Raw genomic sequence first — 15,245 nt, 5'->3', positions numbered from 1 at the left:
ATTACCTCTGACTCAATAAACAGATAATCTTCATGAGGCAGTCCAAGTTCACAACTATAACTGGTAGTAGTGGTAATCTCTGAACTGAATCAGGTTTATTATCACCGGCATTTGACATGAAATTTGTTAACTTAGCAGCAGCAGTTCAATGCAATACATAATCTAGCAGAGAAAAAATAATAAGAAAAAGAAATAAAATTAAAATAATTAATAATAAATAAACAAGTAAATCAATTACATACAGTGGCATGCAAAAATTTGGGCACCCCAGTCAAAACTTCTGTTACTGTGAATAGCTGAGTAAAAGATGACCTGCTTTCCAAAAGGCATAAAGTTAAAGATGACACATTTCTTTAATATTTTAAGCAATGATTTGTTTATTTCCATCTTTTACAGTTTCAAAATAACAATAAAGGAAAAGGGCCTGAAGCAAAAGTTTTGGCACCCTGCATGGTCAGTACTTAGTAGCACCCTCTTTGGTAAGTATCACAGCTTGTAAATGCTTTCTGTAGCCAGCTGAGTCTTTACAATTCTTGTTTGGGGGATTTTCACCCATTCTTCCTTGCAAAAGGCTTCTAGTTCTAGTAGCACCCAAAGCGGGTGCTACTAAGTACTGACCATGCAGGGTGCCCAAACTTTTGCTTTGGGCCCTTTTTTGTTATTTTGAAACTGTAAAAGATGGAAATAAAAAATTCATCTTGCTTAAAATATTAAAGAAATGTGTCATCTTTAACTTTATGCCTTTTGGAAATCAGGTCATCTTTTACTCACTCAGTTATTCACTGTAACAGAAATTTTGACCAGGGGTGCCCAAACTTTTGCATGCCACTGTATGGCCTTGCCTATCCTCAAAAGATAATAAAAAGCCACTTTCGTGTTGTGAAAATACAAAGATAGTAATAGATGAAAGATTTTGGCCAAGGAAAGAATGTTCTCGTGTTTAATTTGGGGAGATGTGTGACTTCAAGTGAAATGTGCCCATCACACTCCTGGGATTACTTGCAGGTAAAGTAAAGGGTTAATGACATCAGTAGGTAAGTACTTTACCACAGGTAATTCATGTTTTGACCTATTCTTGTGTTATACATAAACAAATTAAAATTCTGGTCAGTGATGAAGCACACATGTAGTTCTCCTCCCACTGCTCCCTCCCTGCCCATTGCTTTCCATTGTTACGTATCCCGTAACTGGATAACTTACCAGCAAAGATAGAGAGGTCTGTTGAAGTCTGATGTCACTATTTTCAAACGTTTTTATTTATAAAGGGGCACAAAAGTAAGGTTAATGCAAACATTCGGATAATGCACATCACCAATACGCAATCTAAAGCCCGGATATAGTCATAATCATCATTAATCTCGGCTGTTGTCTAGGGGATAATATTTTTCTGTCCATTGGAAATCTAAAGAGTCATTCAAAAGTCTTTCGAGGAATTGCTGGGTGTCACGTGTCTTAGAGGAATCGGTGAGAACGAAAAGACTTGCCCGTATCTTTTTGACCACTCCGTTAAAAATCAGGGGAGTGTTGGTTTCCCCGTTGTTAGTTCGAAGTCCTTCTCAGTAGTATCAGCCACCCACTCCCCAGGCAAAGGAGTTAGGAGCGCACATGGCGTTGAGTGGCTTCCAGCTCTCCCGGGAGCGTTGAGCGAGCAAGTTCCTCTGGTGCATCGCTAGGGTACTGCCTCCTGCAGTCCGCTTTTATCTTTACTTGCAGAGTTGTAGCTGTCCATCAAAGTAGGGGGATGCAATCTCCACCCCCACAGGGCCCGAGGGTGTTCAGGTTCATTGTAGTTGTCACGTAGCCGGGACTTGCACATGACAAAGGTGCCTCTAAGAGCAAATGGTCAAAACCGTTGCATTGTCTCTCACTTCCGAGTCCCGAATTAATAGCGATCTTGCGATTCTCCGGAAGGAGGGGGCTGCTCCCGCTCCTTCAGCCCCTCAGAGCTGTGGTACATTCATAATACCATGTACTTCAGATTTATGACACAAGGACTCCTGGATTTCATTCAGTTACCTACAAACTTGATGTCAATGGCCAATTCTTCCACCAGTTATCTCTGGAATTCAGATCATTGATCATTTCTAAAAGGTTGTGTAATACATTGGTGAGATCTAATTTGGAGTACTTGTACAGAAAAGATGTAAAAAAAGGTTGAAAGAGTACTGAGAAAATTTACCAGGATGTTGCTGGGTCTGGGGGACCCGAGATGATTGGAAAGATTGGATAGGTTAAGACTTTATCACTTGGAACATAGAAGATCAGGAGGCGATTTGGTAGAGGTATACAAAATTTTGAGTGGTATAGATAGAGTAAATGCAAGCAGGTTTTTTCAACTGGGGTTGGGTGGTACTACAATTGGAGGTCATGAATTAAGGGTGAAAGGTGAAAAGTTTAAAGGGAAGATGAGAAGAAACTTCTTCACTCAGAGGGTCATGAAACTGCAACGTATAAGAGAAGTCTGGATAAGACCATAACACAGAGGAGTAAAATTTGGCCATTTGGCCCATTGAATCTGCTCCGCCATTCAGTCATGGCTGATCCTTTCGTTCCCTTCCTCAGCCTCACTCCCTGGCCTTCTCCCCGTAACCTTTGATGCCATGTCCAATCACAATCCTATCAAGCTCTGCCTTAAATACACCCAATGACCTGGCCTCCACCACAGCCTGTGGTAATAAATTCCACAAATTCATCATCCTCCAGCTAAATAAATTTCTCCACATCTTTATTTTAAATGAATATCCTCTATCCTGAGGCTGTGCCCGCTTGTCCTAGACACCTCCACCATGGGAAACATCCTTTCCACATTTACTTTGTCTAGGCCAGGGGTCGGCAACCCGCAGCTCCGGAGCTGCATGCGATTCTTTCATCTCTGTGCTGCGGCTCCCCGTGGTTTGTTAGTTTTTGAAATGTAATTCGAAATTTGAAGATTATGGTGATCTTGTACAATCTAAATAAAATGTTGTGGAGACCCCATTTCCTGGCACATCCGAACCGGCTCACAATTAGCCACCGTTCCGGCTAAGGGAGATAGCCTACGGGGGTTTGTGAGTTCGTGTCTTTTGGAGCATCCGCGCCCATGGGGACGGGTTGAGGGAGGCTTTAAATCAAGGCTGTTTGGTTCGTATAAAGTTACCTTTGACTGCAGTGTCTTTATTTTAGCGCTGCGTGTAGTGCTACACCGCTACAACGTGTTTTTTAATCGCTATTAATATACATCACCACTGCCAATGCCTGACACCCGCCAGTGCGCGCTTTCTTTTAACTCTTCGATCCAAGGTAGGCTACCTATGGAGTAACCTTCAACCCAACGTCTTTTTTTTGGAGTTCAAAATGTTTTTGTTGCATGCAGAAATGTAATTTCGTTTTCTCGGCAGGAGTTCATCAATTTCATAAATGCAACACATTATAGTTTGTTTATACATAGCATAAAGGCAAAAAAAAACGTTGTATGCAGTGTTATTTCATTTTAAATGTCAAACGGGTTTTGTGGCTCCCAGTGTTTTCTTTTCTGTGGGAAATGGGTCCATATTGGCTCTTTCAGTGGTAAACGTTGCCGACCCCTGGTCTAGGCCTTTCAACATTAGAAAGGTTTCAATGAGATTCCCACCACCCCTGCCATCCTTTTAAATTCCAGTGAGTACAGACCTAAAGTTATCATATGCTCCTCGTATACTCATCTCTTCATTCCCGGAATCATCCTTGTGAACCTCCTCTGAAACCTCTCCAATGCCAACACATCTTTTCTTAGATGAGGAGCCCAGACCTGTTCGCAATACTCAAGGTGAGGCCTCACCAGTGCCTTATAAAGCCTCAGCATCACATCCCTGCTCTTATATTCAAGACCTATTGAAATGAATGCTAACATTGCATTTGCCTTCCTCACCACTGACTCCACCTGCAAGTTAACCTTTAGGGCATTCTGCACAAAGACTCCTAAGTCCCTTTGCTTCTCAGATTTTTGGATTTTCTCTCTGTCAGAAAATAGTCTGCACATTTATTTCTTCTACCAAAGCGCATGACCATAAATTTTCCAATAGGGTAGGTAGGTACATGGATGGTAGGGGTATGGATGGTTATGGTCCTGGTGCAGATTGATGGGAATAGGTAGTTTAAATGGCTCAGCAAGGACTAGGCAGGCTGAATGGTCTGATTCTGTCCTTTACTTTTCTGACACTACAACCAGCCTTTTGAGGTCAGAAACAGAATGGTCGTGGAATGGCTAAAATAAATTGTTATCTTCAATTTTTTTGGTGATGGTTGACAGTCTATTAGTAAACTGGCAAATTGGAATTGCCCTCATTGTTTTGGGCAGCAATAAGCTTGATAGTTTACTGCAAGGTTGAACAAATGCCATTGCAGCTGTGTTTTTTTTTGAGCAACAGTGAGCTTGATAGTTTACTGCATGGCTGAACAGATGCCACTGCAGCTCTGTTGGAATAATGTGCCAGAGTCACAGCTTCTTGAGGTTTTGGGAATTCAGTTGAGCCCAAAGATGTAGCAACATCAAATGTGCTCAGTGCTTTATAGGATTGCATGTAGGTTAAATTGGTTGAAGGCTTTCATACTTGCACCAGGGTCCTCAATCAAAAATTATGGTCTATCATGTGACACTTGAAGCTAAAAGCGGTTTGAACTTTTCATTCTTGTCATTAGCATAATGGCAGGCTATCATCAATGAAAGAGACATTCCAAAGCTGCCTTTGTATGCAATTGACTGAATCTCTTAGGATAGCCTAGTATTAACTTCATTGTTTAAAATGTCCAGAGCTCTTCCACCTTACCACTGTGGTGCCATGTCTGTCACTGGACACAAATCAAAGAAGACAGTGCTGGCAAGACACGGTGATGCTTTGCAGGCAACAAGCAAAACTAATTATTCTATTAATTACACTTTTTCTGGACTACTATCACTGCAATATGCAGCCTTTAATTTCCCTTTGGAAGTTCTACTTTTGAACCGTCTGTACGACCTGGTGTTTTTGTGGTATCCTGAAGGATTCAGCGAACTGAACTCTCAAAAATGTAGGCATGACTGCAACAGCCATTGCTGGAGTGGACCAAGCCAGATTGAAGCAGCGGGGCCTAAGCCAGACAGCGTAAAATGAACCTAGGTTTAGCTGTTTTAAGTGCCAAGCCAAATTATAAAGATCAAGCATTGAGGCAGTGGGACAAAATGGTCACTACTCGATAAGGCTTTACTTGCCTTGGAACTGGCTCTGCAGGTATGGCCTGCAACCATCAGTATTCACCTAATCACTGTGGCCTACATCCATCAGGCTCCTGAACCAGCTTCAGCACTGAACTGGCTCAGTGCCTGTGGTCTCACTCTCAAGGACTCTGCAGTTTACATTCAGTGTATTATTTGTTTACTTTTTAATTGTTTGCACGATTTGTTCTTTTTTTCTGCACACATTAGATGTTTGACAGTCTTTACGTTTTTTTAAAATGGACTCTATTACATTTCTTTGTTAGTGGCTGTCAGCAAGGAGACAAATTCCAAGGTTGTATATGGTATACAATGTTCCTTTTCCTTTTCGTGCTTTATGGCACATCAGGTAGCATTTGTGCTGTTTCTGTGGCATTTTACTGTTTTTTTTTAAATGAGGTCCAGTTGCCAGTTCAACGCTCAACCCAGCACAAATGGAAAGTGTGCAAGGCCAGATTCAAACTCAGAATATGGTACACATTCTTTGATGATAAATGTAGTTTGAACTTCTTGAACATTGATGGGGTAGGATGCAATAAACAACAGCAGTATGAGAATATGGGGAGTTGATTGATAGGTCTGGTTCATTGATCATAGGTGTATCAGACTAGTGCTTCTCTAGTTTGAGGGACTGCATCCTTACTTTGGCATAATCCCTAGAACCATAGAACACTATGGCACAGTACAGGCCCTTCAGCCCTCCATGTTGTGCCGACCCATATAATCCTTAAAGTACTAAACCCACACTACCCCATAACCCTCCATTTTTCTTTCATCCATGTGCCTGTCCAACAGGCTCTTAAATACCCCTAATGTTTTAGCTTCCATCACCATCCTTGGCAAGTCATTCCAGGTACTCACAACCCTCCGTGTTTTTTAAAAAAAAAACAACTTACCCCGATGTCTCTCCTAAACTTCCCTCCCTTAATTTTATACATGTGCCCTCTGGTGTTTGCTATTGGTGCCCTGGGAAACAGGTACTGACTATCCACCCTATCTATGCCTCTCATAATCTTTTAGACCTCTATCAAGTCCCCTCATTCTTCTACGCTCCAAAGAGAAAAGTCCCAGCTAGGCTAACCTTGCCTCATAAGACTTGTTTTCCAATCCAGGCAACATCCTGGTAAATCTCCTCTGCACCCTCTCCATTGCTTCCACATCCTTCCTATAATGAGGTGACCAGAATTGAACACAATACTCTAAGTGCAGTCTCACCAGAGATTTGTAGAGTTGCAACATGACCTCTCTACTCTTGAACTCAATCTCCCGTTAATGAAACCTAGCAACCCATAGGCCTTCTTAACTACCCCATCAACCTGTGCAGCTGCGACCTTGAGGGACGTATGGATTTGAACCCCAAGATCCCTTTGTTCATCCACACTCTTAAGTAACTGACCATTAATCCTGTATTCAGTCTTCTGGTTTGTCCTTTCAAAATGCATCACCTCACACTTGTCCTGATTGAACTCCATCTGCCATTTTTCTGCCCAACTCTGCAGCCTGTCAATATCCTCTTGTAACCTTCGACCACCTACAGCTCCATCCATAACTCCTCCAATCTCCGTGTCATCCGCAAACTTACTCACCCATCCTTCCGCCTCTACATCCAGCTCATTTATAAAAATCACAAGTAGCAGGGGTCCCAGGACAGATCCCTGCAGCGCTCCACTAGTCACCAACCTCCAGGCAGAATACTTTCCTTCCACAATTACCCTCTGCTTTCTTCCTTTAAGCCAATTTTTTATCCAAATAACCGAAGTTCTACTTATCCCATGCCTCATGATTTTCTGGATGAGTCTCTCGTGAGGGACCTTGTCAAATGCCTTGCTGAAGTCCATGTAGACCACATCTACTGTCTCTACCCTCATCAACTTCTTTTGTTACCTCTTCAAAAAACCCAATCAGGCTCGTGAGGCACGATCTTCCCTTCACAAAGCCATGTTGACTATTACACAGGAGCAAAGAAACTAAGCAGAAACATGCAATTTATCCCTTTCAATACAATCAAGGCTAATCCTATAAACACAATGCTTTTGACATCTTGTGCCCAGAAATATATTCCTCTTCCTTAAACATATTTAGCAACATATTCTCTTCAAAATTGACATTTCCTCAATGATATTTTGATTGTGAAACTAATTAGAGTGAAAGTCAACACAATGCTATCTTAGTAACAGAAATCTGTTTCTCAAAGCATCTAACCAACCAGAAAATTGTTACAAAATTTAAAGGAAAATAAAGCAATTCCAAAGCATTAAGAATGTCTCTTTAATGTCTCCGTATGCAGATAAAACTGAACAATTTTACCCCTCTCCTTGCCAAACTCCTATTAGCTAGCTATTCCAGTTTTGAAGAACTGCCATGATACATGCCTCTGTTCCTAGCCAAATATTACCACTTACTTAAATATTTCAGTCATGTCCAAACAAATTCAGCATTGTGCATTCCAAAAAGTATTAAAAATTATGTCTTTTCAGGGTTATATTACCCTTAGGAATACCCTTATTTAGACAACATAATAAACCAAATTAATTCTTCTTTTCCTTCATTACTTAAGTTTTCTTAACACAAATCCTTTCAAAGATTAAATACGAAATTTAAACAGACACAAAAGGGAATTCAAATATAAGCATAGCATTTGGATATACTAAATGATCATAATACATTTTAACAATATTGTTTACTGATCTTATGGTACAATACAGAATTTCACATTACGTGTAGAATTTTTAAATGAACATTTATGAAACTTACTGTCTGTTAAAGCTGGATTTCCTTTCAGATTCATCATACGTGGAATAGATGGACCATGCACATCTGCATCTAGCAGTCCCACATGCTTAAAGATAAAAAAAATACTAAATTGCTGTAATAATTCAGGTTTACATTCTTTAATATATTCAGTGTTATTGCCAATGCAACCAAGAGCAGTTTTACAACAAAATGGTTGATTCCTCAATAGTCAAGTCAAGTCACATTTTATTGTCATTTCGACCATAACTGCTGGTACAGTGCACAGTAAAAATGAGACAACGTTTTTCAGGACCATGGTGCTACATGAACAATACAAAAACTACACTGAACTACGTAAACCAACACAAAAACTACACTAGCCTACAGACCTACCCAGGTCTGTACAACACATCATGCAATAAAACAGTTCTATCAACAGTACGCTTGATTCTCATGGCATCATGTTCATATTGTAACCTTTGTATTTTTTATCAGTATTTATTATTTCTGAATGCTTCTCTTTGTAGGATTTCCAATTTGTTTTTTTTTTTGTTTTTCCTCATCTCATGCAAATTAACATTTTATGAAAGTCTGCATCACAAATTCCCATACTTAGATCACTTATTATTCTTGTCCTTTCCAAAGAGAAATTGATAAGGCTGTAGCAGTGAAAACAGATACTAATCACTACAGTTTAGCAACATTATGACCACTTAGCGCCAAAATCTTCTAATTGTTTTCTTTTTTTGTAAAAATTATGTATAATTTATGTTTAATTTTTGTTTCATTGTAAATGTGCCTGTGATGCTACTGCAAATGTTTTTCATTGCACCTGTATAAACCTGGTGCATACAATAACAAAGCTCAACATTGACTTTATTAAGCATTAATTTCAATGAAGCATTATACTGTAGAAGACCTTATGAAAATCCAAAAGAGCACAGGATGTAGCATGCAATGCCATAAATAAAAGGAAGAATAGTAAATGGACTATTTTGGCTAAATGCGCAATAGTAATGCAAACATAATATCTTCAAATTTTTAGCAAAATCTACTGATATAAAAAAACCTCTGTTCAAATACACTGTAGTACCACTTGCATCTTGTGCAAAGCATGTCAGAATGTCCAAAGCTTGTCCAGCATGTCAGAAAAATGTTGTAAAAAGCAAAAAAAAAATTCTATGTTTTAACATAAACCATTAAACATAGAGCAAGATGGCTTTGCTGTGAAACATTTCAAAAATTATTATCAACATTTCCTCGCAGATTAATTGGGCCAAATGTTAATTAAACTGCAGCTTTTCATGCAGTGAGTGTTCAGAATCACAAAATCTGATTAAATAATCTTCTAGAAAACTAGAGCCCTGCAGAATTATTACAAAAGCATTTATGTATTTATCAGCTTAAGTATCATCTCCATTAAATATTACAGCACAAAATATTTTTCATTCTTTTCAGATGCAAAAATTCTGCTTTCATAATTAGCCAATACTGGTTTGGATTCTGCTGTCAATAGTAAAGTGGTGACACAAGCAGATGTTTACATCATGATGTGAGGTAATCAGTCAAAATAATATAATCCCTTCTGCAGGAATCTAGGAGCCTCGTGAATAGGACAAATGACCACTCCACAACTACTTTTGAAGAATTCTTAATGTGGCAAAACAATGTAAAGCAGAAGGTACATATTAGATATGCTATTTAACAGAAAAATCATGAAGACAAAAAAAAGAGGAAGAAAACTGGGACTGGCAGACCAAAAGAGACAAGTTAAAAAATCTAAGTCATATCAAAATAAAAATCTGTCAATATAAAGAAATGAGAGACCACGCATAGAATTAAATTTGTGTAACAGATTTGTAATAATTAAGACTAATTAAGCAAATAAACGTATAATCATTCTTTAAAATAATGGTTCTTTAAACTACAGGCTTAGGGTATGGTGGGTCACAGTGTTTACCGGAGAATGGAGATGGGTTAATTCTGCTCTAAAACATTCATACTCAATGTCACTGAACTGTTGCCACCTTGGCACTTCCATCACCTGCTTGTAGCTGGCAATTTTCTTTGCAAGTTAGATTATTCTGGTGACATTATTGCTGCAACAGGGGAGAGTGACCATTGGGTGGGAAATAACCTCATCCTGGGGAAGATTATAATTGTGGAGAGCAGGGGGTTGAGTTGGAGGGTTAAAAGGAGGTTGTGTGATGGGGAACACAGTGTGCACAATATGCACCAAAAATAAAAATCACTGCATGTTCACAGTTTCAATCTCCCTCCCACAGTAATCAACCACAATTACCAGATACTTCAAGGATGTGCTCTTATATATCAATATACAGTGCTTCTAAAAAGTATTCACCCCCTTGGAAGTTTTCATGTTTTATTGTTTTATAACATTGAATCACAATGGATTTAATTTGGCTTTCTTGACACTGATCAACAGAACAAGGCTCTTTCATGTCAAAGCAAAAACAGATCTCAGAGTGATCTAAATCAATTGCAAACATAAAACACAAAATAACTGATTGCATAAGTATTCCCCCCCCAAATAAGATAGACCAAATCATCACCGGTCCAGACAATTGATTTTAGAAGTCACATAAGTAGTTAAATAAAAATCTGTTTTTGGAGGCCTGTGTGCAGTCAAGATATTTCAATTGATTGTGGAGAAAATACTCCAACTGCTGATGAGTCAGTATCCTGGCAAAAAAAAACCCAGAATACTTCAAGTAACTCCATGAAAAGGTTATTGAAAAACATAAGTCAGAAGATGGATACAAGAAAATTCCCAAGTCACTGAATATCCATTAGAGTACAGTTAAGTCAATCAACAAGAAACAGAAAAAATATGACACAGCTGTAAATCTGTCTAGAGCAGGCAGTCCTCAAAAACTAAGTGACCATGCAACAAGGGCACTAGTGACCCATGACAGCTCTGGAAGAGTTACAAGATTCAGTGGCCGAGGTGGGAGAAACTGCACGTACAATAACTGTTGCCTGGATGCTCCACCAGTCACAGCTTTATGGAAAAGTGGCAAAGAGAAAGCCACTGTTTTCCAGCAAGACAATGGCCCCAAGCATAAAGCCAAACCTACAAAGGAATGGCTTAAAAACTACAAAGTCAATGTCCTGTGGTGACGAAGTCAGAGTCCAGACCTCTATCCAATTGAGAATCTGTGGCTGGACTTAAAAAGAGCTGTTCACTCATGGTCCCCATGCAATCTGATAGAACTTGAGCAGTTTTGTAAAGAATGGGGAAAAATAGCAGTATCCAGATGTGCAAAGCGAATAGAGACCTATCCACGCAGACTCAAAGCTGTAATTGCATCTACTAAATACTGACTTGAAGGGAGTGAATACTTATGCAATCAATTATTTTGCGTTTTATATTTCCAATTAATTTCGTAGAGATCTGTTTTCACTTTGACACGAAAGAGTACTTTTCTGTTGATCAGTGTCAAAAAACCCAAATTAAATCCACTGTGATTCAATGTTGTAAAACAATAAAACATGAAGTGAAAATGTCTGGGGGCAGGGGTTGAATACTTTTTAAATAGGCAATGTACATTTGTTTTATGCCTCAAATTTAAATTATTCATAAATATGGTCATCAGCCCTTGACCAGATGTATAAAGGGAAAAAAACACCTGATTTACAAATAATCTGGTGAGAAAGGAGAGAGGAATATGCTGAACTCTAAAACTGATACATGATGAAAGATCTTGATACTTTTTGAGAATGGAAGAGTGGACATGACCTCATATTTAACTTCACTGTGGTCAATATTTCTTAGTGTTTCAGGGAGATGTCTATAACTACATCAGGGAAAAGCTATCCTTTGTTAAAAGTCAATCTTTACTGTTCTCTGTAAACAGACTAATCATGGTTCACCATCTTCTCAAGTTCTGCGTAATATTTGAAAATGACAGGTGTTATCAGTCCTGCAAATAATTTTTTGCTGTGACAAATTATTAATACTGAATACATTAGTGTTATTGCTAACCTCGTTTTTCCATTAAGGACTGCACAAATAGAAATTGCTTTAAAATTTATTTACAATACGAGCAATTTTACACAAATACTTCATCTTACACAATGCCTCAAAATAAATTATAGATTCCAAAAGAAAATATACCTACCGATTCGAAGGTTGCTAATCCCAAAGCCAAATTCACTGAAATTTAGATAAATTTTTATTAGTATTTTATACCATACTTGTATATCAGAATTTCAAAACCAACTGAGCAGCTTGAGAATTTCCAGTTGGCAAATAAACAATAAGTATTCTCCGTATCTCCACAAATCATTTCCATTTAAGAGGAAAAGAAAAATTTCAAGGCGATAGATCTCAGAAGTCTCACTATATTATTTTCCCCTTTTGCAAGTGATGAACGGAGCATCCACGTGGATGTGTTTGTAAAGAAGTAGTCTTACAAGGACTGTGCCACAATTCAATGTATTTCTATTATAATACAACAAAACCCTTTATATCTGGAATAATGAAATCATAGTTCTGCTAGCCTTCAATTTGCTGACCTTTGGAATGGTGGCAGATTTTGAGCTGTATTAAAAGATCTGTTCATCAAACCAATGGAAACACTGACTTCATTTATACTACCAGCTTTAAACTGTTGACATTTACTGAGGTGCTTCAGGTACTTTTGTAAAAATTTTTGTAAAATTAACTGATATGAATTTTTGAGTTTTGTTGTTTTATTTCTAACTCCATGGGATGTTACATTGGCATAGCTTTAAGAATAAACACAAGGCAATAATTCATTTTTATTTTATGATTCAAATACAGAATTGTTTACTATCATTCCCAAATTTTTCAAGACTAGATCCACAGCAAAAAGAATGCCATTCCCCAAAAAATTTTGGAAGCCTTATATTGTAAAATGAAGCAGTTAACATTTAGAAAACTATATACCTGCAGTGGTTGATTTTCCAACACCTCCTTTACCAGAAGCTACAACAATAACATGTTTCACTCCAGGAATTGCTTTTTGCTTTGGGAGTCCCCGAGCCATCAGTCGTTTTTGCCTCTCCTGTACTGATTCTGTACTGGATCCTGAAGACTTAAAACAATAATGCACACAAGTAAATGAAAGTAAAAACAAAAGCACACTACCAGTGAACTTGGAAAAATAACAGCAAAAACAATGCTGGGAATACTCAATAGGTTACTCAGCATCTTGTTCCCTTTAAGGTGTGATCGTGTGCACGCGCACACATCTTTTGCTACTAGCGCACAAAGGAATTTAATCTGCACACCAAAGGTTGTCACTCTCTATCTCGTTAGCATGTTAAGTATGTTTCACGATTGTATACAATCACATTTCCTTTTCTGCTTCTGATGTGGATGGTGTTTACAACGTGGAGTTTGTGATGATCTGTCTGCAGACTTTAGAACTGGCTTATTTATACTGTTTTTATTGAAGAAATTATTGATTCATTATGTCAAATTCCAAAGAAGCAAAGGGACATGAAGTACAAAAGAATTGCTAGTTCATTTAAAGCGGAATGGCTTAATGAAACAGTAGAAACTTCTACACCGAAAACTCGTGAGGTCACGAACGTACAATACAGAAACTGGAGTAACCTGCATGTATTGCTGTGATGTAAAAGTTACTGGAGAATTTGCAAGTGGGAAGTAGTGGAGTGACAGTTCTTCCCGACAGTATTTTGCTTACTGTTAAAATGAATACCTCTATATAGAAAATTCAGTGCACAAATGTCACCAAGCAAAAAAATTGCACACCACAAGATTTTTGCTCACATTGGTCACTACAAATTAGAGGAAACATTGGTCAGGATTTGTGGAGAAATATACATTCATGATTAGAACTTTGCAAGCTCTGATGAAATATCAAATACAAGAGATTTTGCAGATGAAAGCCCAGGGTAAAAAACACAAAATGCTGGAGGAACTCATCAGGTCAGGTAGCAGTGATGAAAATGAATCAACAGTTGACATTTCAGGGCAAGACCCTTCACCAGGACTGGAAAGGAAGAGAGAAGCTCGAATAAGATGGTGGGGAAAGGGAAGAAGGTGACAGGTTAAGTCAGGTAGTTGGGGGAAGGAAGATGATGTGAGAACTGGTGGGAGGTGATAGGCGGAAAAGGTGATCAGACAAAGATGAAGAATCTGATAGGAGGGGAGAGTGGACAATGGGAAGGAGGAGGGCACCAGGGAAAGATGATAAGCAAGTGAGGAGAAGTAAGGAGGGAGCCAGAATGGGGGATGGAAGAAGAGGAAAGCAGAGAAGGAAAAATTACAAGTTAGAGAAATTGATGTTCATGCCATCAGCTTGGAGCCTACCCAGACAGAATATAAGGTCTTGCTCCTCCAACGTGAGAGTGGCTTCATTGTGGGAGAGGTTGTTACTTAACTGAAATGGCAGATTGTTCCAAATTTTCCTGACCTCCTTTACCTAGACTTCATGCAGAAACTACAATAATCTGGAATGCATAGCAATCCTGAGTACAGTATTTGAAAGGGCCAATAACACTACAATTGCGCTAATGCTTGCAGCAACTGGTGACCCTGTGATGTCCGCCTCAGGGGCCAACATCAGAACATCTTTCGAGAGGGTGAACCTTGATGCAAGGCATCAGTCCTCAGTGGTGTACCTGATAAGGCACTGAAACCCTGTGCCAACCATCTGAGAGGACTGTTTAAGGACATCTTCAATCTCTCACTGCCGCAGTCAGCAGTAACCACATGCTTTAAAAGGGCAACAATCATAACAGTGCCAAAGAAGAGCAGGGTGAGTTGCCTCAACAACTATCACCCTGTTACACTCACATCTACTGTGATAAAGTGCTTTGAGAGGTTGGTCATGGCCGGAATCAACTCCTGCCTCAGTAAGAATTTGGATCTGCTGCAATTTGCCTATCGCGACAGTAGGTATACAGCAAATGCAATCTCACTGGCTCTCCACTCAGACTTCGATCACTCAAACAATAGCTACACCAGGCTGCTGTTCTTTACTTACAGCTTAACCCTTAAAACCATCATGCCTTTAGTACAACTCAACAAGCTCCAAAACCTAGGCCTCTGTATCTCCCTTTGCAAATGGATCCGACTTCCGCATTAAGAGATCAGTCAGAGCAGATCAGAAATAACATCTCCTCCTCGCTGACGACCAACTCAAGGATTTGTGCTTAGCCTACTGCTATACTCTCATTACACTCAATTGTGTGGCTAGGCACAGCTCAAATACCATCTATAAATTTGGCAGTGACACAACTATTGTTGGCAGAATTTCAGATGATGACAAGGAGGTACAGAGTGAGA

General features: G+C 39.0%; 1 protein-coding gene across 4 annotated transcripts in view; it reads right to left on the bottom strand.

Moving 5' to 3' along the window:
- The window catches only part of nubpl (nucleotide binding protein-like), a 54,209-nt gene that overhangs the window by 33,000 nt on the left and 5,964 nt on the right, over positions 1-15,245 (bottom strand). For 3 of the 4 annotated variants that reach the window (XM_059956311.1, XM_059956302.1, XM_059956319.1), the window contains exons 2-4: positions 12,876-13,023; positions 12,085-12,119; positions 7,964-8,048 (exon numbers count right to left, since the gene is read on the bottom strand). In XM_059956311.1, coding sequence (XP_059812294.1) covers positions 7,964-8,048; positions 12,085-12,119; positions 12,876-13,023 — 268 coding nt within the window. Of the gene's footprint in view, positions 1-5; positions 163-7,963; positions 8,049-12,084; positions 12,123-12,875; positions 13,024-15,245 lie in introns of those variants that run through there. The other variant, XM_059956329.1, reaches the window with a different exon arrangement.

Source organism: Hypanus sabinus, chromosome 2 (genome assembly GCF_030144855.1).
Source record: "Hypanus sabinus isolate sHypSab1 chromosome 2, sHypSab1.hap1, whole genome shotgun sequence".
NCBI lineage: Eukaryota > Metazoa > Chordata > Chondrichthyes > Myliobatiformes > Dasyatidae > Hypanus > Hypanus sabinus.
The sequence above is the reverse complement of the archived record's forward strand: the minus strand, read 5'-3'. Positions and strand labels throughout refer to the sequence as shown.